The following is a 25,983-nucleotide window of genomic DNA, read 5'->3' as shown; positions in this document are numbered from 1 at the left end:
GTGATAACGGAGTGGAAAGTGGTGGCTGTGAAGAGCAGGTTTCAAGCCAGGCGAGAGCACCCTGCAGGTCATGGTGCCAAGATCACCTCCACTCTCAACACTGTGGTGTAAGACGTGGGGCCCACAGCTGCTACAGCTCCCCACTGGAGCCAATGCTGAAATGAGGGGACCACGGTTACAATTCCGTTTCTAAGGAGACGCGGGTCGGGGGTGATTAAGGCTTACTGCTGTCTGCTGAAGGCTGAATTCTCCGTTCAGCTACTAGAGGTGCAAGGACAGAAGGAAGCCCGTGAAAACGGTGAAGGAGCCAGAAAGGTGCAATCGTGATCGAGGAATTCTGTTTATCAACTGACACAACAGGAGGCTGACTGAGTACAGACCATCCCCACTGAAGTGGGGGGGACAGCCATAAGGTCCAAGGAGCTGAGAGAGGGGACCCGCTGGAGAAGACTGACACTCACCAGAGGAGTGGAAAGAGTGATTTCGGTTAAAACACATCGGTTATTGGAATAAAGCAGTTCCACACTAAAAGAACACCAGCTTATGAAATACTGAACGTTAAACAAGGAAGAGCAGAACTGCACCCAGTTCTCAGTGTGGACTCACGATCTAGTTTAAGTTCCCATCAATCCTTGAAGGCACCTGGGAGGCGGCATGTGGCTCCTTGACAACACATGTCCTGACGTGCTCGGTGTCACCAGAAGCTTGGACAGTCCTGTGTGCAGGGTCCAGACAGAGCAGCAGGTATGAAAATCTGGGTGTGATGGGTAAGTACCCCTGTGGACCCAGGAGAAGCCGCTGTAGTCAAGTTCAGATGAGCCACCAAATGAAATGCAAATTTCTTCGTAACTGGAACACATGGGACAATTCTTGGAGCAACATTTCAGATTTGTTTGGCTCCAGAGTTCACAAAACACTTTCAGCAGCCTTTGCTCTATGTTAAAAATGTTACTTCCGGCAGTGGCCCTGGGTCAAGGGAGCCAATGCCCTCCTCCCTGCAGGGGTCACCACCAAGCCGGCCCAGGGGGGTGACGCCCGCCTGCTGTCCCAGTGCCCACACACTCCTCACCCCTCGAGGGTCAGAGGCCCTGAGGGCAGACTCTCCTCCACCTCACTCGCAAAACACCACCAAACCTGACAAAACCTCCAGGGCCCACATTCTACTCCCTGTCACCGACTGTGGGTCAGGCCAGGCTGGTCCCGCTCGTTCCCCTCCCTTGTCCTCTCTGCCCCAGAGTCTCCAAGTCCAGACCCCCAGGTGCCACCAGCTCCTGGGCCTCACACTGGGCCTGGTCTACACGGCCAAGCACGGCTAGCCATCACGCGGAGCACGTGTCCTCGTGCACTGATCGCTGTGTCTCTCGAGCTCCCCGCAGTCCTGCTGCCTCTTCTACCTACTGACTCATCAGCCCTGAGAGCAGGCCCGCTGCAGGGCTCCACCGGCCAGGGCACTCGGGCAGCACTGCTGTCTCCGGACGCCTCACCAGACTCTGCTGTGACTGCACACATGTGAACCTCCCCCAGGACGGCCCCCTCTGCCAAATTCATGTTCCCGGGGCCTGGGCACAGGGGCTTTTATTAAAGTGAATCAGTGGTTGAACCTCATTTGCTCTGTTTACTTCCAAAAGGATGCAGCACAGCTTAGAAACACCAGTGTTGTAAGGTTTCAACCTAAATAGGAGTTAAGCAACCGAGAGGCAGGGAAAAGTACCCAGAAAATGGAAGTCCAGAAAAATGGCAGCAACTGAAGAAAATAGGGAGCAGCTGGGACTGGAGCTTCCTGTCAGCCAAAGCAAAAAGTGTACATATGAGTAACATTTCTTATCCCGTAAGAAGCAGCATAACTGTTATGAAAAGCAAAACACCTTTCTAGAACTGAACTCTGAAAGCAACTTTTCATCTGGAGTTTTATACAAACGTGAGTGAGTATAGGGAGAATAAAGAACAAGGTTTTCAATGATAGTTTCATACAAAGAAGAAAACACTCTCCATGCCTTTAATTAATCTACATTAAAAAATGAACACACAAAATGAAATTCCAAGTGATATATTTAGAGAGAGGCATAGTAACACAACCAGGTAGACAGCTTTCTTACGGGCTGACTTGGATTAAAGTGAGCATTTACACTTATGGACTGAATGGCCAGTGTTCTCCTGAGTTTAGACTCCCAAATATTGGTGATCCCTCCCCACATTCCTCATCACACCCCGGGGACTTCTGTCAGGAGCCTGACAGCACATCGCACACAAGCTGCTGGCCAGTGTGTACCTCATGAACACCCAGCGGACAGCACATTGGGGACAATGCCTATGTTTTCTTTTAAAAGTTAAACAGCCTAACTTGTTTCTCGATAGCTGCTCGGGGGCAAGCTCCCAGTGTCTTCAGGAAGGGTGTAGCATTTTCTCATTACCAGCTCCACGTCTGTTAAGCGTCCCTGCTGGTAGCTCCCCAGAGCACATCTCCAGAATCACTGATCTCCAGAATCAGGACTCACTAGAATTACCCAGATCTCATCTACAGAATCACTCGAATCCCCAGAATCACTCAGCTCTCCAGAATCTGCAGCGCAGTTTGTTCAGGAAACGACTGTGAGTTGATATGTTCTGAGGACAGACATTACTTACTATCCCAGTGGCCCCAGGGGAACTCTGATATAACTGTGGGGGACTTGAACCGCACACAGGGCAGCTTCCTGCATAGGGCAGCTTCCTGCATACGTGCCACGACAGAGGGGAAAGCAGTGCTCCCACCAGAGCGACAAGTTAACTTCTAAATAAGGCTGCTGAGCGTTTCAAAGGCATAGTTGCCAAGGAGGGCGGCTTCCTTTTGGCGTAATTCACCGTGGGCCATTCTCAACATCGGGCCAAGGGTTTACTGTTTCTTGGGAAGGACGTGCAAGACCATTGAGAGAGAGAGACAGATGCCGGACGTCGAAGGCAGGAGGGAGCATGTATGCCTTTTACCTCAGCTGCGCCAGGGTACTGAGGTACCTGGAGCGCAGCAGGGAGGCCCTAGAGGAAAGCCCGGCACCGTCCCTGTAGGCTGATAACACCACTCCCTTCTGCTGCATCTCTTCCCACCACCCCCAAACATTTCAAGTGTACAAGAATTCAAAGTTGGTGCCTGGGACGTGCAGAGGCTTCCTGCAGGTGGTTCGCAGGCGGCAGGGGATGAGCAAGTGATGGATGTTCAGGCCTTTGGCGCAGATTTCGGGGCACAGTCTTGTCTCCCAACAGGCATAGGTGGCCCGGGAACAAACCCAGAGGTACAGTTAATAAGGATCAAGCATCAGCCTGGACAAGGCCCAGGCCAGTGGCGGGGACGAGGGACCAGGGCTGCTGTCCCGGGGAGGGCAGCACCAGACCTGCCACCCCGCATGCACGTGACTGGCCTCCTTGCGGGGCCAGGGCCAGCACCTCCTGGGGGTGAGTGACGGGAGGAGGGACGCAGCAGACGGGGCAGCCGGCCAGGCAGACTCGTCCTCTTCTCGACATTTCTAGAAGCTACTACTGAACTGACTCACTGGTGCTGGGCATTCAAAATGGACATGATGGCTGGACACAGTAACTAAGGGACTTTCTCTTCTTTTCCAGCTTCAGTTCTCACACTCTCTGCTGAAAATTGCCCCTGAAAAGAACTCACCCACCCTCCCCCTGCATGTCTCCACACCTTACGCCTGGCAAGTCCTGGCCACAGGCCTCCCCCTTCCCACCCCAGCATCCTAACCATCCTGTCCTTTTCCTGGGCTGCAGCTGGACCCCGACACACACCACCCGGCTGAGCACAGCCTCGCAGGCCTCTCGTTGCAGACAGCGTCGTCATTTATTCCTTCCAACTTATCACCTCCAACGCCTCAAATGGCCCACCTCCTGGGGTTTGCAATGGGGAAAAATGCTAGACAAACAGTAAGAAAAATGACCTGAAACATGTGGAGATGTGTTACAAGTGTTCAGGATAGAAAGATATTGACTTCCCGGCCTGAATTTGATTAGGAAGTTACTTAAAGCTCTTCTGAAAAAGCGGGTCAGTGTTTCCAGTGATGCTGACTTAGGGAACTGAGCTCACACAGCCTCTCAGAAGAAAACTGCTCCTCAAAGCTGAGACCAGTCCTGGGCTGGGGAGGAGTGTGCAGCCACAGGAAGTCAGCCGAGGAGCCCAGACCCACCTGCTGTGGGAAGGCGGCCGGGCAGGTCGGGGCAGCGGTGGGGCTCAAAGGTGGGGTCAGGGCAGACGCAGAGCCAGGGGGACGCGTCATGCTGATCTCAGGGACAGAGCTAACACCCTACTGGGAGACTCCAGCCTCCCTCTCAAGTCGTCCACTCTCCTTAGAGGTACAAGGCCGGTCCACCCACGCCTTCCCTGACCCCGGCCTCTGAGAAGGGAACCCACAGTGAAGGTCCTGTGAACCTGTGTGCTCCCACAAACCAGGAACAGAAGGGGAAGTGAGCAGCACGGCCCGCCCAGGGAGCACCTGTGGAAACGCAGCTGGGCACGTGCTGGGGCCAAAGGTACAATCAGAGTCCCCCGGGATGTGCAGGTCCCATGGCAACTGGAGGGGAAGAACCCTCAGCGCTTGCTGCCCTCTCCCTAGTTTGCCCTGACCAGTGCACTCCTGCCAGAGCAGAAGCGGCACCAGGCCCAACCCCAGGCCTTCCTGGAGGTGGCGGCCCTGGGCCCTGTGGGTGCTGGCAGGAGACAGCTGTCTGCAGAGATGTCTGTCCAGCTGGAGAGACGCCTTCCCACCTCCTGCGAGGACGGCCTCTAGCTCGGCCCTGCAGTACCAGGCTGGGCAGTGCGTTCGGTTAAGGGCGACCAGAAGGTTCTCAGGTGGGATCCAGTCCACAGACCTGCCAGGCGGTGGCTCGCACAGCGGAGCCAGCTGTGCACAACTGCCCAGGACGAGTCCTGCCCTTTCTATAGAGTACACTAAGGACATAGTGGACTGTTTCACCAAAGTGATCTGTCTTTATAAGGACACGTTTAATTTTCTGATGAAATAATCTATCGACCTAATAATTATACTCAAAGATTTTTCAACAGGCCTTGAAAAGAGAAATACGTATTTCTAAGCTATCCCATTTTTGGTTTTATGGTTTCTGATCCTCTAATTAGGAAGTCAGAATAATCTATCTACTAGAAATCTACATTTTCTTGATAGTCAAATTAAGGTTTATGGTATAGTTTCTTAGATTATATTTGTTAAAAAATCACCTGGGGCGAATTTTTATTTGAAAATTCCAAATTCCTCTTAAGGAAATTCTGAAATGATGAATTAAAAGGGGAAAAAGCACCTTTCACTTTCCAAGGCAAACGGTTCACGTGCAGCATGAGCACCAGAGCACCCGACTCCTTGATTTTCCTTCACTCACAAGACATCCGACAGCAAAAGCCAATATAATCTTTCAGTTTTTCCATGACAGATACAAAATAACTTACTTCCATGATTACAAAATTGATATAAAATCTCTGAAATTCTGAAGAAACTGGAAAATCGAGAAAAAAGCCTCTTTAACAAAAGGAGCGCTTTCACGTTCTGACGCTAACACGGTCTCACACACGGCCACAACCGTGTCCAGCCTCGAGTCCTCTCCCACCCCGCGCACTGCACCCGCTGGGGGTCTGGACCACCGCCCTTAATGCCTGCAGGGCCCACATGGCGGTACCCTCGCCCCCAACCCCGAGTCACAGTTCAGATGGGGTCTTACCTCCTGAGTCCTCGCCGCTGGAGAAGCCCTCGCCGCTGGAGGCACTCTCGGGACCCATGCAGACAGGGGGCTCCGGGGGGTGGGGGACCCAGCCCTCGGGAGGCAGGCCCACCGTGTAGAGCCGGCGCACAGGCTGGGTCTGAGTGTCGCCACCTGCGGGAGAGGCGGGGACAGAGGCCATCAGATGCCTGCTTGCCGGGCAGCGTCTCCACCCAGATTCCCATGGAAGAAACCATAGCCATAAACACCGACCCTAATAAGCCAAGCATTGTGCCAGAAGAGCTGGTTGGCTATGTAACTAGCCAGGAAAAGGAATGAGTGTGATTATCTAAATTCACATTCAGTTATTATTATGTAAACTTCTGGGGTTTTATAATATGATATAAAGCATAACTAATTCATGAGCAAGGAGCAGAAAAGAAGAAGACTACATATAACATAACCCTGGTTGTCACAACATGAATCTCTTAACATTCTGGTAATCTTCTAGACCTCTGTCTCCATGTACGCTAACGAGCTGCATGCCCTGTGTGTCACACACACACACACATACACCCCCTCAATGGGACCACACTACACACATTCTACCATTATACACTTACATATTATGTGTATAATATCATTCAAAGTGAGCATGATGAAATATTATGATATATTTAAATCTACACACTCTTGTAAAGGTGCATAACATTCCATTACTGATGAATCTAATTATAATTCAACCACTGTCTTAAATTTTGCATGTGGAGGTTGATTCTGAATTTTCACCATCCCAGGCAGTCACTACAACCACCCTTGTCGGACATAACCTCTACCACCTGACCACATAGTTCCTTCAAACAAACTCCTGGAAATGGAGCTTCTGGTCTGCCCCGTCCAGAGAGGCAGCTAAAGGTGCTGCCCCCTCAGGTCCTTCAACCAGGGGTAGGATCAGTGCTTCAGTCTTCATGTTTTCATTCAAATATGGCGGAGTAACCTTCTTGGTCCAACATAAGTGGATGTTACAATTAGCCTTTCACAGAAAAAATGAGTATTTTATTTCAAAAACAACTGGTAAGGACTGAACGAAATCACTAATGCATGTGTAACAGAATGTGTGGTTTCAAGACATTTAAGTGTAAAACCCTTGAAACATTCTCAGATTCTTCTGCCATCAATACTTTTACTTTCTTGAAGCCGAGATGCAAGAATTTAGTTCTTAAATGAATCTGATACACCAGGTTGATTAATGACTATGTCATTCCCTGCCAGAATCAAGGGCAGGGTGGAGATGTGCTTCCAAGCAGAACATCCCCTGTCGGGTAGCATCAACATTCGATAATTTTTCACAGAACATTTTTGGAAGCTTTTAATCAGCTAAATTTTTCTTAATTAGAAAGTCAAACAGAACTTAGAAATGCTATTGTTCACTTAATTATCAGGATGAATATAAGTCGGCAGGAGGTGATTTACGTGATGAGAACAAGACGCACCAGAGAATTCTTCCCAATCCTCACGTGTCCGACTGCACGCTGGTTCCGAGGCTGAGTCTGCGGGCCACACGGCCGCACTGCCGGACACACGGGCCCGGCCTCCCCGCTCATCTCCAGAGCAGCTTCCGGGCCTGGTCTCTCTCGTCTCTTCTGGGTGGATGCGTGGTGGTCAGCAGGGGCGCTGGGGCCCCTCCGCCGTGGTCAGAGACATGGGCCTCCCTACCAGCACTGGGGTGGCCTTGAGGTTTTGGAAGAGATAACAGCTGGCTCTCCTCCCGCTGGCCGACTGGTTTAGAGCCACAGCTTGGAATCCTCACCCTCTCTGGCTCGGGGTCTGATTTGGAGGGCACCAAATGTGCTTTTGATTTAACTCTTGGCCTCTGAACCCACCCCGCCCGGCCGACAGTGCTTCTCCACACGCAGCCTCTGCCTGTCAGCACTGGTGCTGAGCATCCTGCACCCTGGGCGCACACCATCCCACTCCCCCAACCCCGGCTCCTATGTCAGAATCGTCACCCCGGGCTCTCCCCACACGGTCACACTGGCTGCCAGGGTTGCCAAACACACATATGTGACCAATTCATTGTCACAGTCAATTTAATTACTTTACCAGGATTTTCCTAAAAATCAGTTTCCCACCTCAGGGCTCGACTGACATCCCCTGCTTCCTCTCTAGGTTCATTCTTGTTTTTGCTAAAACACATTCTTTACTGTTCAGCGAGGGTCTGTGGGCAGCAACCCCCTGCACTTCATGGGAATAAACAGAGTCTATTCAGCCTCTTTAGAGGCCTCTGCTTGTCTGTTCACCTAACAGGTACAGGGACACAGGGACACAGGGACACAGCCCAACAGCACAGGTGCCCCCACAACCCTCTTACCAGCCACTTGCTCCACCCAAGAGGCACCAGTGTCCCCTGCCTGTTCCTCTAGGACGACTGGTATGTGGCCGAACAAATATTCATGGACTGTTTCTTTTCCTCCTTCTTTCTTTTTGTGAAGAATCCAGAAGCAAGCTCTCTGCATTGCCTCCTGCATTTTCACTGCACGATACACCTGGGTGCCCCTTACCCCTCAGCAGCCCTGCGGGTGGAGAGCAGGCTCTCCCAGCCTCTTTTCTGAACCACGCTGCAGTGAACAAGCTTTCATGTCAATCCTGCCCTGGTCAGAACACAGGGAAGGGCTCTGACCCCTCAGGGCTGGTGACCTCAGGAGAGGGAGAGAGGGCGGGTCTCCGCACGGACACGGGGAGACCCTGGGAGGAACAGCGAGAAGCTTCCGCAGGTCAGGGAGGGGCCTCACCAGGAACGGAACCTGCCGGCACCTTGGCAGTGGGCTCCCAGCCTCCAGAACCAGGAGAAAGAGACGTCGTGGTGCTCTGTCCCGGCACCTGAGCGAAGCCGGCGGAGCGTTCCAGGGGATCTGCACTCCTGCCCCGTGCTGGGCGCTGATCTACTTTATCTTGTCACGTTCTGCAGTTATCTACTTGTGTGTTTTATCACATCTCTGAGGACAGCGGGCCTGACAGTGGCTGGTCCACAGTCAGCAAACAGCCGTCTTCCGGGCGCTTGCCGAATAGACCAGCAACTGACGGGAATTCTCAGGACAGCGTCCACGACCGTGCGGGAGACCAGACACCCACTGGTCCCTGGGGATCTTACAGCTCGAGTCCAGGACCTGTAGCATCATTTGGGGAAGACAAAACAGCAGAGCAGGCATGAGATTCAGAGTGGCTCTGGAATCACACCCAGGCTCAGACCTCAGTCGTCCTGCTGAGAGCTTCAGTCTCCCCCCTTCTGCCTTGATGATACGAGCCTCGCCTTAAAGGTCGTTCTGGAGCCGAGAAGAACCGGCATCGCTGACAGCGTGGGCTCTGCTAGCATCAGGGATGCCAGAGTCTCACCACGACTTGATGAGAATTCCTGGAAACTCCCCCTGCAGAAAAGCACCGGATTCGAGTTCCAAAGGGTCTTGGTATTTGTCAGATCATCCACTTCACTCAGCTCTGTTGCAGACCCTGGCCAGGCATGAGCGAGGGTTACTGGAGTCCCTGCTGCCTCCCCCACGTCAGCTGCCTCGTCGTCCAACACCTAGGGTGCTCGCAGCGCATGCACACAGCCAGGCCGAGACAGATGAAGGCGCAGCAGGGAGGGAGGGACCGCACGCAGGGGAGACTCACTGCCCCGAGTCTGTGTGGAGAAGAAACGCGAGTTCCAACAAATGCCTCGCAGTCAGCAGTCTGCACCGCCCTGGGCCCTGTCCCCAGGACCTGCTGTACGGAGACGCTGGACGGAGTCGGTGCTGAAGGAGTCGCCCCTTCTGCTCCAGGACACGTGGCCTCCTCTCCCCTGACACTACAGTGGTCATGGCAGGCGTCTGGCACACATCAGCAAAGCCAACTCGGTTTGCGCTCGGCGTGGGACCGAAGAAACAGCACAGCACGCCTCTGAACGCTGCCGTGGACTGCTGGTCGGTTATGGACGAGGGCGGGGTCCCCCAGCTCCGCAACAGCCCTGAGAAGGGCGGTTTACTCATCTGGCCCATCCGGTCACCCAGGGCATCGCATCTCTACTTCCAGCTCTGGTGGCAGAAGCCAGACGTTAGCCATGCCCTTCTGCTCCTACAGAATAAACCTGGCTCAGCCCCAGTCATGCGGCTGGGATGGTCCAGCCCTCCTGCGACTCTGTGACCCTCTCACCACCCACCCCTCACCGCCGCTGCGTCCCTGTCTGTCTGTGCACTGGCTCCACACTCATGCCTTGTCACCCAGTCCAAGGTTCAGCCCTTTCTTCTGCAAATCACCTGCTCACCCCAGCAACCGCAAGTGATTTAACACAATTTAAGACTTTACATTTTTAGGGCAGTTTTAGGTTCACAGCGAAACTGAGGGGAAGGAACAGAGGATTCCCATGTACCCCCTGCCTGCATTGCCAACATCCCCTCAGATGGTCCATTTGTTAGAACTGGTGACCCTCTACGGACACATCCTCACTCAGAGTCCACGGTTTACATTAGGTTCAGTCTTGGTGCTGGACGTTCTGTGGCTTTGGACAGACGTGTAATGACACGTATCCACCATTACAGTGTCACACAGAGCAGCTTCACTGCTCTAAAACTCTTCTGTTCCCCACTCTTTCATGCCTCCCTACCATCCCAAACTGAAAACCCCTGGCAGTTTTTCTGTCCACATAGTTTGCCTTTTCCAGAATGTCCTATAGTTGGAATCACATAGCGTGTAGCCTTTTCAGATGGGCTTCTTTCACTGAATCATATAAATTTAAGCTTCTTCCATGTCTTTTCATGGCTCGATAGCTCATTTCTTTTTAGCCAAATAAAATATTCCACTATCTCCATGGACCAGTTTATTTATCCATTACCTGCTGAAAGACATCTTGGTTATTTCCAAGTTCTGGCAACTGTGGATAAAGCTGATGTAAACATCCACGTGCAGGTTTGTGTGGACAAGAATTGGGTCATTTTAATGCAGATCTGAGGGTGGAGCAGGGGTCGGATCATTTTCTGCACAAGCCTTCCCATCTTGGCACCCCTGGCCCCTCCTCCTGTTCCTCAGCCGTTGGCCCCTTGTGGAAGTTGTGGGGCCACCGACACCTGTGGCCTCAGCCAGTCAAACAGGCTCCCTCTGAAGAGGGAAGGAGAACGCACGTCAGGGATCTGAGAAGAGGCAGGTTCAAGAGGGGCCAATGGTGGTGCGTGGGACTGGCAGGGAGAGCGGAGGTGCCGTGCTGCGCCCTGTGTCACCGCTTACTGAGATGGGGAGGGCGGAGACTGAAGCTGAGGCGTCGAGCAGACGTTAGCAGAGGGGACTGGTGGGCAGCGGTGTGCACAGCACTTCACGAGCCACAGCAGGTAACACTCCTCGAGTCTGGGGACTGGCCCAGGTGGGGAACTCAGTCAGAAGCAGTACCCACCTAGCCACATGCACACAGAGGCCGGAGAGCGGGCAAAGTACTGGGGTCACGGGTGAGGATGAGAGGAGGCTCAGGAGTGAGTCTGGGGGCTTGACACCCAGGAGCTACGGGTGGGAGGGGAGCGACTACCTCAAAGGATTATATGCGCTAAAAAAAAACCTTCCAGAAAGCCTGTCCAAGTGACATTTCTACCAGCAATTTACGAGTGCTCATTCTCCTGGATTCTGATGACGAGGCAGCTTGGACTTTCAGAATGTCCTTTGCCAACTTGGCAGGTCACCGGGGTCACTGCAGGGGGCGGGGTCTCTCGGTGCATCTTGTGTGGGAACAACAGGCTCCCCGACTCGACGTAGCCCTGCACATCAGCTGAAAACCTCCGACCTTCGATTCCAATCTACACTAACTGAACAGGAAATATTCTAGGTTATTCTTCCTACCTGCCTAGGGTAACGGGAGAAGTGCTGCAGAAAAAAAGGCTGGATGCTAGAGAAGACGTCAGGGGCCTGATCCCTGTCCCCACAGCGGGTCTCCCTGCTGCTGCGATCCTTCAAGAGGAAGCATCTACATAACATTTGGCCTCAAGTCACACCACTTTCTCTTGCAGAATAAAAATCTGAGTAAATGCAGCAGCATCGCTGCGCCGCGGGGCCCAGGGGTCCACAACCTCGCGGTGCGGTGCCGTCCCTCTGCTGGGCAGCCTCTGCCTCCTCCGTGGCTCCCACCCGCCTCTGGCCTCACCCGCAGCTGGCTCAGGGCGCGCATCCCACACGCCCTACAGCCCCACAAGCATCTCTCCAACCAGCTTCCAAAGGACAACCTTGCTGCTGTTTTTGCACAAAGAGCGGTGTCATTCCCGTGCCTGCTAACTTCTGCACACAGGGGCTAGTGGCCCTGACACAAAATGGTGACATTGGCCCACAGACACTGGCACACCTCTAGTTCCCACGGCCACCAGGTTTGCCGCGTCCTGTGGGTACGTCCATGCGAAAGTTCCCTTTCAAGGGCACTTCCTCTGTCTTGACATTTCCTAAAAAGCACAAGCATTCCAACACTGAACACACCCATTTTTAAAGACAAAATGCCCCGCGGAGATCATCGCTGTTCCACACTCCCTCCACTCGGGTACACACCTGGCTAGACACGGTCTTGGTGACATGTCCCCAGGTTAGCGGCCTCGCTAGGACGTGGCAGGGGAGAGACGCAGGGAGCACACAGCAAACACTCTCCAGTGTGCAGCGGGCTCTGGCACCATGGGGCCACCCAGGGTTGCCCGTCAGGGAGGAGAGAGGATCCAAGAGCAACCCTGGGGCCAGCACTGCGCACACACCCCCAGGGGAGACGCCAGCTCTCCTCAAAGTAGGATGTGGGTGTGACAGAAAAGGGTCAGACAGGGTCACACATGGCCCTGCCTCCCAGGCAGCCCTGGACGGATTCAGGGAGAGGGCACACTCTTCCACAAACAGGGCTGAGAGAACCGGAAAAACAAAATGAAATCACTACCTCGAGACATAGACAATGTTCAGAAAGGGAAAAAAAATACCTAACCAGCAAGACTAAATCTTCTAAAAGAAAATATAAAACATCATCACTACTGGGGTAGGAAGACTTCCTAAACCAGACACAAACAGCACAAACTGCAAACTCAGAGTGAGAACTCGTGTCATAGTCAGATCAAATTCTAAATGACAGAGACGCTGTTGTTTTAAAGATGGAAAGGCAATCCACAGAGAGAAGGTATCTGCAAGGACTGGCATCTGGAACACAGGAAGAGCTGAAACCTAGAAGACAAACAAGCCAAGAGAAAAGGGACAGAGGCAGACGTGGGCTGCTCAGCTCTGCTGATCACCTGGGATGAGCATTAAGGTGAGATGCAGACACCTACGCCTGCGAGTGGAGGTTTAAGACCATCCCGTCGGGAGGATCTGGACAAAGAACTCGTTGGTTTAGGAGAGAGGAGGGAGCGGGCAGCAACCCTCAGACAGGCTGGTGGCGGGTGAGGGGAATGACCGGGCACCCTCCAGAGAAGGACGCCCCGGGCACACCCAGGAGATCCCAGCATCCTGTCTACGGGGGAGGCTGTGCCTCAAAGCCAGAGGAACAGACAGTCTGTGCTTCCTGGCACGATGTTGTAACAGGAAGCACACACCACCCTGGACCCACCAGACGGGTGGACACGAAACCTGTTTCAGATGCGGGTCCCACACACAAAGAGCCCAGGGTGGGTGGGCTGGGACCTGGGTTGGGAGGGTCTTCCTGAGGTGGAGACAGGGGTTGAGGGAGGCCCAGGTGCCTCCTGGCCACACGCAGCATTCCAAAAAGGAGTGAGGGGCACAGAAGGACCAGCATGGCTGAAGACTGGCCGCCAGGCAGAGGGTTCACCTCTCAGTGTGGTCACAGTGCTGGCAGGAGTGTTGGGGAGGGGTCCTGGCAAGCAGTGACCAGGCCGGAAGGGCCAGGCCACGCCCAGGCCACTTCCCTGGGTCCAGACAGCCCAGAGCATCTCGGGAGCACAGGAGATGCAGCCCGGCTGTTGCTGAGCTGTCCTGAAGGCTCCCCTGACCCCCTGGAGCACCCCCCATCTCCCTGGGGGACACCACGTGGCATGCAGGTCCAGGTGCCTCCCTAGCCTGGTTGCTTGTGTCTAGGCCACCATATTGTGAGAACATGAAAGCAGCCCAACGGTGGCAAATAAAAACCCAGAGGAAGGGAAAGGCCTCATGGTCAGAGCACTGTGAGCCAGGGGACCACTCAGAGGGGCCTGGTGTGTGGGCCTGTGGCCCCAAGAGAGGTAACAGCAAGGGGACAGAGAAAACATTTGAAGCAGCAGTTCCTGAACATTTCCCACACGGGATGAGAATCACAAACCCAGAGCCTCAAGCACCAGAAATGGGAGGGACGGCACTGACGCATAGTCAGGCGGGCTGCTGAGAACCAGCTGGGCTGCTGAGAACCAGACGGGCAGACAGCAACTTCCGAAATTAACACAAAGCTTTCTACACCCTCCAATACTGTGCATCTAAAATCAAGTGGACATATAACAACGTATAAAGCGCAGGAGAACGGTGACCACCGAATTCCAGGAAGACAGAGGAACTGGGGCTAGAGATGGCATTCAAAGGCTCCACTTACACGGGGGTCATTCTGTGGTTCTCCAGCTTTACTGAGACACAACGGACGTATAACGCCGTGTACTTTAAGGTGCACGGTGCGAGGACAAGTTTATTGCTAAATGATGACCACAACAGCGATCACGCCACAATCACCATGTCTCTTCTGCTTGCTTAGCAGCTTCCAAGTATTATCTTGGTGCTAGTAAGTGTCGCCCCTACTGCACGCTAGGCCCCTGGAACTCACTTATCTTACAGCTGGAAGACACCTGTTGTATTTTCAAGGTTTTATAAGAAAATACTCACGTTTTAATGGAAAACTGACTGCAGTTTGTACCAAAATGAGCTCTGCGACACTTCCACAGACAACTCCAGACACTCACAGACGTCCCATGAAAGCAAGGTGCAGCAGCACACACTGTGGCCACACGGCCCTGACAGACAGCCACCTCCCCCCGCCCCCGCCTGTTATTTCTGCATGTTGTAAACCTCGCACCCATGCACGTTTTGCAGCCGCCACAGAAAGACCCAGTTGTGCTCTATTGTAAACAGATACTTAAAATGAATTTGCAACATTCCTCCTTAATGTGTATCTGAGGGAATCTAAACACCATGGCAAACTGACAGGCACCTTCATCTGCTGAAAACAGGTGGACAAGCTCCAGCGCAGTCAGACATTTGACATCATCCTTTTCCTTCCAGAACCCTACCCCTCGCCCAGCTCTGCCCTGCTATGAGGACTGTATCACTCCATACGTCTCAGACAAATTCTATTCTTCTAAAAATTTCCGTGATGCTGAACGTGTATTCTTTTTCTAAATTATTACAATTAGTAGAATGCAACTGACCAAAATAATAATTATTACTTCTGATAATTATTCAAGACAGACTGAAATCCTTTTGGAAACGATTCTCTTCCTAAGAGGAGAGAAAGTGGAAGAATATTGTTGGTGTAATAAGGCAGAGTTCTTCATGAATTGTATTCCTAGTTTTAATTTTTACAGAGGTAACCGCTGAGAAACTTTGAACACATAAATAAGTAGATGACAGTGTATGGAGTTTTTAAAATAGCAATGTCACTTGATTCATTTCATCCTTTCTGAGCTACATGCCAAAAATCACAGAGAGACCCATCATCAAAAAATGGTTTTTGGTGATCAGCTAATAACGCAATTATTTCCTTCAATTTTGCTGAAAGTAAAGAAATGTGAAACATCTGACTTGCAAAGAGATTTGTTACCTATCATTAGAATAATTCACTTATCTCCAGGAGGCCAGTGTTCCCAGTGGCTCCTCTCGCCGGAATCCCTCCTTTTGTCAGAGGGAGACCAGCAGGTGCGAAGGGATTAAGAAGAGCACTGAAACCTGGACCAGCTGTGCAGACGGCACCCAGGGCTCTGGGCCTCGAGTGCGGGGCCAATACCAGCACGGCCACGGGGACACACACCTACCACCATGACACGAATCAGGAACCCAGTGACAGGGGCAGGGCCAGTCACATGCCTGTACCACTGCTCCCTCCACAAACCCAGGAAATGAGGGCAAGGGGGTCAGAAGGCACAAGGGACAGATGCAAGCAGCCTAACTTGGGAAGTGGTGACACTGGACCCTGAAGCGGCAGCAGGGATCCAGCAGACAGCGCTGCCCTGGGGTGTCCGAAAGCCCCCAGGGACCCTGGGAGGGGAGGTGGGGTGCAGACGGGGGGCTGCTTGGGAGCCCAGGCAGGCCTGTGCCACATGCCAGCATACAGCAGACCCTGGGTCCCTGGGTGGGCGCCCAGGCACAGGGGAGCATCCGTACGTGAATGTGGGAACCCACCGTCTCCTCCAACTCCGCAAAAGCTGGGATGGGATCATAGCAACAAGAAACACGGCAGAAAGTGGGGGAAACAGCGCTGAGAAAATCACCCAGAAAGCAGCTAAGACACGGAAGAGGAAATAGGAGAGAAAATGTGGCGATCTCCTGGGAGCGCCAAAGCCTGGTAACAGGAGTCCCGAGAGAAGATGAGGGTGCGGGAATCACCCAGGACACAATTCGCACTGAGAGGGCCTGTGGACACTTGGCTCAGTGATAAAAACAAACCCTCGCTGAAAACTAGTGTCAGATTCCAGATTCCGGGTCCGAAAGGGAAACTTCCAACAGTCCCCGGTGGGGGGAAACACCGCCCCTGCCCATGGTGCCGAGAGTCCGCATGACACCTGATGCCTCCACAGGTCTTCAGAACTGTGAGAGGAAACGATCTCTGACTCAGAATTCTACACCCTGTGAAACTTCCAAGTGTAAGAATAAAGTACTTTTAAATCCAAAGTCCCCCAATATTTCTCTCCCAAAAATCATCTTTCAGGAAGCTATTAGGGAATGTGTCTCAGCAAAATGAGGGGAACCCCAGAACGGACAGGTAACAGTGTCCAGGGGCAGGAGGGGCCTCCCCAGGGCAGAGGCGGGGTCAGGACAGGGCAGGAGGCCGGGGAGGAGGCCACGCTGCAGCAGGACGGCCGGAGGACGGGCTCCAGAAAGACAGACCCGACCAAGGTCCTGATGCGTCTGAGCTTATCAAGGTGGCTGAGACAGTGGTGGTGGGAGGCTTGGGGGAAAACTGGATATAGAAAATTGAGCAAACAAATAAAGAACCCAGGACAGTTACTAACTCCACCAAGCTGCACTAACTCCACTAAAGCAGGAAACAGAATAATCCTATGTATGTGACTCAGCTGGAAACTTTGTCTACACACTCATAAGAATGTGAACTCTGAAGACCAATCCAACGGGACCAGGGCCCTGGGAGGACGGGGGTGAGGAACACATGAGTGTCTGAGGGGATGGAGTGACAGCAAACTAAACCTTCAGTTCCCCCCATGAGAGGGAACAGATAAGGCCTAAAACCCGAGAAGAGAACAAATAGGAAGCATGGCCTGCATTCGGAGGTTGGGCTATGATTCCCCAAAGAAGCGGCCACAGACTTCGGAATGGGTGTGCATCACGGAGCTCGGTGCAGGATGCTGCTGTTTTCGTAATTCTTTGTGGATTATTTGGCCCTTTAAAACAGATATAATGTAAAGCAGATAGAATTGATAAATTTAAAAAAAAAAGCAGTGACAAAAAATAAGGGTCTAATACAGGCTCTTTTGTGTGTGTGTGTGTGTGTGTGTGTGTGTGTGTGTGTGTGTGTGTGTTGTTTTTTGTTTTTTTCTGAGCGGGAGATTAAGTTTATTTATTTAATGGAGGTGTTGGGGATTGAGCCCAGGACCTCAGGCATGCTAGGCACACACTCTACCACTGAGCTATACCCTCCCCCCAATACGGGCTCTTGAGTATAACCAAAATGCACATACACGGGTTGTTGAGGCTGTTTACAGATTGTATCCTTGTCTTTAAGAACAAATGGAACTGCCAACACTCTTAAAATCAAAAAAAGTAAAAGTGCTTCTGTAAAATGAACAGGTAATGATCACAATCACCATGCCTCGTCCTGATTGAACAAAGAGCATTCTCCCAGTGTCGTCTAAAGACTGACTGACGCGGGCCCCTTCCCTCGCTTGGCTGCTTCTCCCAACACCGCACAGACACGGGCACAGTGCACGGCTCTGATGATCGCCAAGCTGTCTCCTTCATGAGAACCAGGGCTTCAGGGAATTTTCAAACCTTTACAGAATTTTTCGTACGACCTGCACACAATTTTTGTCTATTTGACTGTGATTTCATTGTTTTGCTTTTAGCCAAGATTTCTCTTTTTCTAACTGCAAATAAATTATAACACTTTTCCTCCAAAATTTCCATGACATACTGCTTCAAAAAAAATGTTGCTCTTTCATGATTAAAAAAATACTCAACCAACTAGGAACAGAGAGAACTTCAGCATGACAAAGGACAAACGTGGAAACCCAGAGCTGACACCACAGCTCACTGAGAACCTTGGGGTGCTTCCACAGCGGCCCGAGGTCAGGAACGTGCTCCCAGGGGCCAGCCCGGCCCGTCCGTCCTGCTCACCTGTCCTGGGGGGGGCGCCCCCGCCCTTGACCTTCGCAGGAGCCACTTTCTCAGGTGGGTTTTTAGAGGCCGGACTCCCCAGGGCCCTCTTTTCTTGGCCTCGTGGAGCATTAGGATAAAGTCTCTTTAGCACTTTTCCAACAAACACTAGAAAGGGAACCAATTAAAAAAAGAAAAGAATTACTGACAGCAGCTGACAGCAAATGGATTTTATATAAAACAAAGACATAAATGATGTCACCATCTGAAGGCAAAGCCACTGCCCCACCGCAGGACACCACTGTGGTTGTCCCCCAGAGGACCCCCACCTGTACTCCCGAGAAGCCCTGGCCCTAGGTGCCCACAGGTGTGAACACAGGGTCAGAGCCATGGGGGGGCGTGGGGACTGGGAAACCAGGGGGTTTGTACTTGGCCTCAGTTCCAGTCATCCCTCTGACAACCTCACCTCTGGTTGAATTTACACGTAACGCACAGACTGAACTGTTTTCAGAATTTGGGTTTGAGGTCCCGGATACCAGAGTGCCCCCGAACAGGACGAGTCCAGGTCAGTTCGTGCTGGACCTGAGGCGGGTGTGTGGCTGGGCAGACACCTGCCTGGGGAACAGCCGTGGTCAGGGAAGCCTGCACAGCCGACAAGGCCCTTGCAAGGGCCTCCACTTGGTTATTTTAGTTTACGTTCTGCTCTAATTGGAGGGGAAAAGTTGCCACAACGAGTAAGTATTTCTGTCTTGATTTAAGTGTGAACAACAAACAGGTATGAATCTCAAAACAGCACCCTAGAAAAGGTGAGGGAAAAGGTTAACCAAATGAACGTGTCAACCTCTCAAATTTAGAAACAAGTCAGCAAGGAGAGCGTGAGCTGCACTGGGGACGGAAAGTGGGACCCTGAGAAAAGAAAAGCCCTGGTTCTTCAGATGACGAGGGGGAGGCCATACATTCGGGCACAATGAGGACGCAGCGAATTGTGTGGCAGAGCCTGCGGGACTCTGAGTGGCTAGGGGTCACGGGGGTGGGCTCCTTGGCCCTGCTCAGGAGCACAACCCTGAAAACAGACCCCCGCAGTTGTACCACGTTCTCAGATGGTACGCGCATTAGACGTAATCCCCTCCAGTTGGTTCAGGTTGTCAAAAACACAAAAGGCCTCCTCCAAAACCTGTTAAAACCCAGCTGGTGTTTGGCGGTGGTGGGGTCGGGGCGCCAGTGTAGGCACACAGACCACAGGTTCCTGATGCCACCCTGACTGACCACAGACCCCACGGCCCAGGAGCCCCTGGCTGGAGGGGCCGATGCCATCATTTAAGGCCAAAGGTCCTGGCAACACTAGGTCCCTGCACGCCTCCATCTGGCTGAATATTCTGTGAGATCTTTTCTAGCATAGGACCCAGTACAGAGTGTTCCCAACACCCCTGTGGAACGACACGGGCCTGCGCAGCCAGGGGCACAGGAGAGACGGGCTGTTTGTTGGGACTCGTGCTCAGAGAAATGTTCAAAGGAAAGGTTTCAAAGTTCCTGTTAGAAATTAAACTGTCATGTGCATTTCCTTAAATGGCAGGGGGAAAAGGTTCCATTCCAAAAGCGGCAACCTCTAGGGGAAAGCAAAGGCAGATAAAATAAACCTGATCTACAAATGGTTAACAAACCCAAATTTAATTTATGAACTAGAACAAACTTTAAGGTGAAATCCTAACCGGCCACGGACTCTGAAATGAACTCAGGGAAGCCTGGAGCCCAAGACTCAGGAGGGCTGGCGGCGCTGATACTGGCGTGCCCTCACCTCCTCTGGCCCAGCCCCTCTACGTTCCCATCTCCAAGCACTGGGTTTGCTCCCACATCTCACTTCTGCCCAGCCGTCCTCTGAAAGGCTGAAATCTCCTCCAGTTTGAGCTCCAGACCCCATCTCCCACTGCAGGCACGCCCACCCGATGGCCCGCAGCACAACCCAAAACTGGACGACGTGTCCCAGTTCACACTGGTGCTGGTCACCTGGTCCGGGGCTGCCAGCTCCAGCACCTGTTCCCACACTGGGCCCGCACCGCTGACGCCCCCACCCTCCTGAGAGTGCCTGGTGGCACCGGGAGCTGCTCCAGGCTGACCTGCTCCTCCTCCGTCCCAGACCTGGCCTCCACACGTCTCCAAGGAGCCTGTGTGTAGAAGCAGGGTGTTTGCTCGTTCCGAACACAAACCAGCCACATTTGTCCTCGGCTCAACAAAATGACTATGGAGGGAGGGGGGTCTCGGCCACTGAAGACATGAGGCATCCATGGCAGATGGAGGAGCCGGGAGGAAACCAAACCCCAGAGCCCTGGAAGTGCCCACGGGGAGAGACGAGGCCCTACACGTCTATGTCCATCCCAGGGCTGCACGACATAATGAAAGGTTATTTTTTTTTCAGGATACCAGTACACAGTAAAGCATCATTTTTAAAAAGCATCTGTCATTTTTGGTTTGTTGAAATGCACTTTGTGACCATCTTGTGTGACTGTGTGTGTGCATTCTAGAGGTTGCGAGTCTCTTTTCTGCTTAATTTCCACTGTGCTCAAAAACAAACAGAGTGGGGCGCTCTGGTCCAGGAAGGCAGCTCCCTGTCACCAAGGGAACCAAGTGAACCCACGCTTTCTCCCCCTCCTCACACCTCGTGGATGGGCCCCTCTCTCCCGGCAGCAAGAGCAAGCTGTAGCTTGAGACTCTGGCATCTGTCAAATAGCAATCAGCAGAACATAAAAAAGCAGGGAATGGATGCAGAATGCCTGCAGGAGGCAAGTATAATCACCACGTGGACAGCCCCTGGAACTGGGACACGAGAGACACGGCAAAAGGTCAGCGTGGAGAAAGACATCCATCTGAAATTAATACGATGAAGTACCAAACACAGAGATCAAGCCTCTGCGTCACGGGGGAATTAAGTCATTTGGGTATAATTCTCAGAGAGGACTGCCATCTAAACGGGCTATTCCAGGTTAAAGGCACAAGCCAAATAAAAATAAATTTTCAGTGAAGTGTTCTTTAGAAACTAGACACCTAGAAAAACTGTAAATACATGCACCTCCAAAGGAAGTAGACAGTTTGATGCTGGTGGTAAACTATTCAATTCTGAACTCTTCTTCCATGCAGCTACGCTTTTTAAAATCTAACAGTTGGGTATATAAAGGAAGGGGTTTGTTCCATTTTTTAACAGAGGTGTTAATGGCACCATTTCAAGGAATTAGGTTTCCTGGCTGCGGTATTGGGGCGGGTGTTTAACAGGCCCCGTGGAGTGAGACAGCACCCACCCCCCGCACTGGTCCCAGCAGGGGAGCCTCCTGATCAGGGGAACCTGGGTGTGCTTTCTATTAGGAGAGGCTCTCCTGGAAAAAAGTGGAAATAGGAACTTCTTCTTCTGTAATATTCCATTCTGGAAAAAGCAAAGGGAAATGAAAAATATGCGGTAGAAGAAAAAGCACCCATGATCTTTGAGACCACTGACAAAGTTATCCCATCAACAACTTTCTTTTCCTTATAAAAGTTCCCTTTGATGGCAAAGGAACATGATTTCCCCTCTACCTCTGTGCACACGATAAACTTCATTTAGCATTGGTGTAAAACTACACATTTCTTCTCACTAAATACACACTGTGGCGCTTCCTGGGATGAGATTAGAAACGCAGTTGATTCATTTGTGGTTCTCTATCAAATGAGTATTTCAAAACTTTTGTTATGGTCCCTACGAACCACTGTCTCTCAGAAAAGCATGACTCTCAGAGGACAAAAAAACATGCGTAGAGCTAATCTGTGGGCATGAGGGATAAAATTAGCTAAAAGACGGTATTTCAGAGGGTGGATATTAACGGGAAGCAGTATAACTGACGGGGCCAAGTGCTCAAAGAACCACAGGAAAACAAAAGACCATAAACATTGACAAATCACTTGCAAAATGTGACCTCTTGATATTTCATGATGAGAGAAAAACATTAGAACAAACAGGTTTATGACATACCTTTTTAGAGTGATTATCTAAGTGGAAAAGTGACTTTCTAGAATTTGAAACGAGAGTTGTTGGCAGGCTTTTTGAAATCGTATGTAGGTGAAAAACTGCTACTGGAAGTAAGACCAGAAGCAAACATTAATCAGAGCTTTCACCGGGGCCAGTAAGATGACGGCCTCTTGACCCCGGCCTGAAAACAAAGACACACCCCACCTGCAGTAAATGCTGACCCAGCTGATTCCCTTTTCCATCCTGAAATCTGTGTATCTTAAGAGCTACTGTAAATTTACATTGTCTTACGGTTATTATTTCTTGGACTCTGGTATTTTGAATCTTCTCTTTTCAGGAAAGGCTGTGTTTATCGGACAGCCTCTCATAGCTTCCTCAGCAATACTCGATGTGGGCTCTTCCCATTGGCCCTATAATAAGAGAAGGTATTTAACGGCTGCCTAGGAATAAAGGAATAAACTGGCAATAGCATGACATCAGTTCACAAGAAAGAAAGTTCAGTGCAGTATGCTAATTCAACGAGTGATAGTTGCTTAATAAGTTTTATCACAGAATTATAAATGGAAAAATAATTAGCTAAGATTTAAGCAAGAGTTGGCAAGCTTTCTGAAATATTAATTAAAAGGAAAATAGTTCTCCAAATCAGACCAGAAATAGGACTCAAATGGGACATATAATTAGAATCTTATGCCACATCCAATCTGAGGTGGTCTCCCCATCTAAGCAGTGGACATACATTAATATTCATTTTCTCCCAAAACTTTAACACTCAAAAAAAATTCTAAACTTTGTCCAAAATTCTTCCTCATGGGTTTTTTTAAGCAGCGATAACTATGCTGTCAGCCATTCAGAAACATTTTAAGTGCACATAAGGCTGTGACTGTTTTTATCAGGATTGGTGGACGAGTCCCAACCCTGGAAAAGGCATGGGGGGCAGAACATGGCCCTGCAGGACGGCCTTGTTTTCTCACCAAACTCGCTGCCATGGACCCATGCGGGGCTGGACAGGCAGAGAGCACATTCAAAGGCAAACTGCCTCAGGACAACTGGAAGATACAAGATAACCAATTACTTTTACTCTAATGCTTTAATTTTTTCCAGTGTAATCGACACTGGCTTTTTCCACAGACGAATCCTGAATTCAGCCCAAAGAGCCCTGCCTGACCAGAGCCTGGCTCTCTGTTCACTCACTGGGGATGTCAGGGAGGAAGTGCTGCTCCCTCTGCTGGACCTGCCACCCCGACGCCAGCAGGGAGGCTCCCGAGTCACCTGCAGTGCCCCCCCCCCGCCCCCCCCCCCCCCGGCTTGAGGACTCTTCCTCGTCCTACAGTCTTGAAAGCCTGTTTCTCTAGCCACTGGGCCATGCAGGTGCCCTCCCCCGACAGGGTTCCCCCTCAGCTCAGCAGGCCCCTCCACATTCCACACCCACCGCCTCCTTTGCACCTGGGGGGATGAAAGGCTGTTACATGGACTTCACGCTTCATACACGTTACGCAAGTTAGCCCTCACGACTCTGCTGTCACCGTGCATTGCGTGTATCATAAATTGTCTGTCTATTGTGATGGCCTGACATCTCAAAACCCTCCTGGCTGGGGTAAGCTGGCCCCTCCTGTCAGCAAATAGCCCAGGGAACACCTGTGACAGATGCCAACAACCAGGCCAGGCCTTCTCCGTCTGCTCTGCACCCAGGAGGTGACACTCCTTTGCCGGAATCAGCCATACCAGGAGCCAGGAACACCCCTGGAGCCCAAAGCCCAACAAAATCATTAAAACCAGCCAGTCTTTTGTGTTCCCGCACATTCTGCGTCTTCCACCTGCTCTTTTGGCTGCCACCTGACCCCATCTCTGAGTTTACCTCTCTAGGCCGCGGAAACTCAGTCCTAGAAGATCTCTGCAAGGGAAAAGAGCTCTTGGTCCAGAAGAGCAGGAATCTACCACATGGCACTGAACACAGACTAAAACACCAAAGTGATACTTATGTGGATCAACAGGCCCCGCTGCTCCCGCAGGTTGCTGAGCGTGGCTGGTCCACCTGCTGGGACGCCTCAGGCATGCAGCTCAACACAAAGGAGGGTCTTTCCAACAGAGACGGAGCCCGGAGCCCACCTAGTGCCTGTGGGCCTCAGGAGCTAGAGGGAACTGTGGGCAGTGTCAAGTCTGAGGGTGAGGGTGCAACGGGACACACCCATACACACACACAGACATACACATAGATGTACACGACTGGCAGGGAGGGTGACAGTCGTGTCCTCCTCCTAGTCCAGATCCCAGGCCTGGGTGGCCCTCTCGCTTGCCTGTCCCATGAGCCCACATCTGTGTGGAGCAGAGAGGCTGGAGGACAGACTGTCCAAGGCTCTGACAAGGTCTGTGCGTCATGTGAAGAGGTGCCACACTTGCTCCACGTGCCCCAAGCTGAGAGGCTACCACCAGACAGGAGGAGAGCAGGCAGACTTTCTGAAAAGGACCGAGCTGCCTCCTGAGACGCTACCATGGGGTGCCTGTTGGAGGCAGGGGAGGCTAAACGAGCTGCCAGATGGGCCAGACAGAACCTCGGCAGCACCAGCCAGCCCACAGGGGCCCGCGGTCCCTCCTGACCCCGAGTGCTGTCGCTGCCCTGTCACCAGCTGCCAGCCTCCTTCACTATGGGTTCCCTGGGGCGCCAGCCACAGTCCCCACCTGGTTCAGTCCTTAACTCTATGCTGATGCTCCCCAACCTCCCCGAGTAGAAGGCCAGCACTTTCTGCATGGAGCCCACCGTGTGACTCTCTTCAGAGCTGCCTGTTCACTCACAGAGGCTCCCAAAGGAGGCCCAAGGGACAGCCTGTACCATGGTCCTCACAGCTTTCCAGCATAAAATAGAGCACGTTAAAAGTTTACTTCCTACCCCAGCAGTGTTGCTGCAAAGGTGGACATCCTCCCTCTCACTCCAAAGAACTCTGCTGCCGACGGACGGCACATGCCGTCGGGGAAGCTGCGGGACCCCGCTCCAGCCCACCCACTTTGTGCTTTCTGGGCCTGGGCTGGAGCAGAGTGTCTTTGTTCCAGGGCAGACAGCATGGCTCCCAAGAAGCACCTGCCAGCAGCCACCAGCCTGGCCCAGGGACAGCACTGTTCCCAGCTATACCCAGCGCTGGAGAGACGCTCAGTAAGCAAGAGCTGTGCACACAGTGCCTCCTGCCAGGCCCCCTCCCTCGAGGCACAGATGGCCCCACAGCCACCTCCGCCATTCTGGACCCCATGTTCCCCAAGAGCAGCCAGACTGGGGGCGTCTTCCCCACCGACAAGTGTCCCCAACTGAAACGTCACCACAAGCCCCACAGAGACGTGGAAGACGGAACACGGCTCAGGGATCACACTTCCACACGTTACAAGTGCTCGAATCTTCTCCAGCTAAATCCCCCCACCAAGTGTTCTCAGCGCTGAAGTGTTCTCCCAGCACAAGCGCTATCCGGATCCAGCGAAGAGGATGCATAAAACTCACAGTGTTTTCCACTTACAACATACACTGCCAAGAATTATTAACCTATCCTTTCACCACAAAGTTCTGAAACAGCCCAACCCTAACTTGACAGTTCTGTCACGTGGCTTCAGGATGGAACAGTGAGGAGCTGAATAAGGAGCCCAGTGAGCTCAGGTGAGCTGTTATCAGAGCCGGTCACCAACAACCAAAGAAAGGAGAGACGGGCACGGAGAGGAGCACCGCCAACAAGGACGGCGCCCAGGCAGGCGGAGCAGAGCCCCAGCCAAGCGCAGGGAGGAGTCATCAGGAGGCCACGCTGTGACAGCCACGAGCAGGCCTGGTCCCAGGACCCGCA

At 52.2% G+C, this 25,983-nt stretch overlaps 1 protein-coding gene across 7 annotated transcripts in view; it reads right to left on the bottom strand.

The window, feature by feature from the left end:
- Positions 1 to 25,983, bottom strand: part of ERICH1 (glutamate rich 1) — a 47,565-nt gene that overhangs the window by 19,686 nt on the left and 1,896 nt on the right. For 4 of the 7 annotated variants that reach the window (XM_072950580.1, XM_072950579.1, XM_031691346.2 and 1 more), the window contains exons 2-3: positions 18,199 to 18,345; positions 5,707 to 5,859 (exon numbers count right to left, since the gene is read on the bottom strand). In XM_072950580.1, the coding sequence (XP_072806681.1) occupies positions 5,707 to 5,859; positions 18,199 to 18,345 (300 nt within the window). Of the gene's footprint in view, positions 1 to 5,706; positions 5,860 to 8,477; positions 8,853 to 12,037; positions 12,120 to 18,198; positions 18,346 to 25,983 lie in introns of those variants that run through there. The other 3 variants (XM_072950582.1, XM_072950583.1, XM_072950581.1) reach the window with 3 other exon arrangements.

This window comes from Vicugna pacos, chromosome 26 (assembly GCF_048564905.1).
Source record: "Vicugna pacos chromosome 26, VicPac4, whole genome shotgun sequence".
NCBI lineage: Eukaryota > Metazoa > Chordata > Mammalia > Artiodactyla > Camelidae > Vicugna > Vicugna pacos.
The sequence above is the reverse complement of the archived record's forward strand: the minus strand, read 5'-3'. Positions and strand labels throughout refer to the sequence as shown.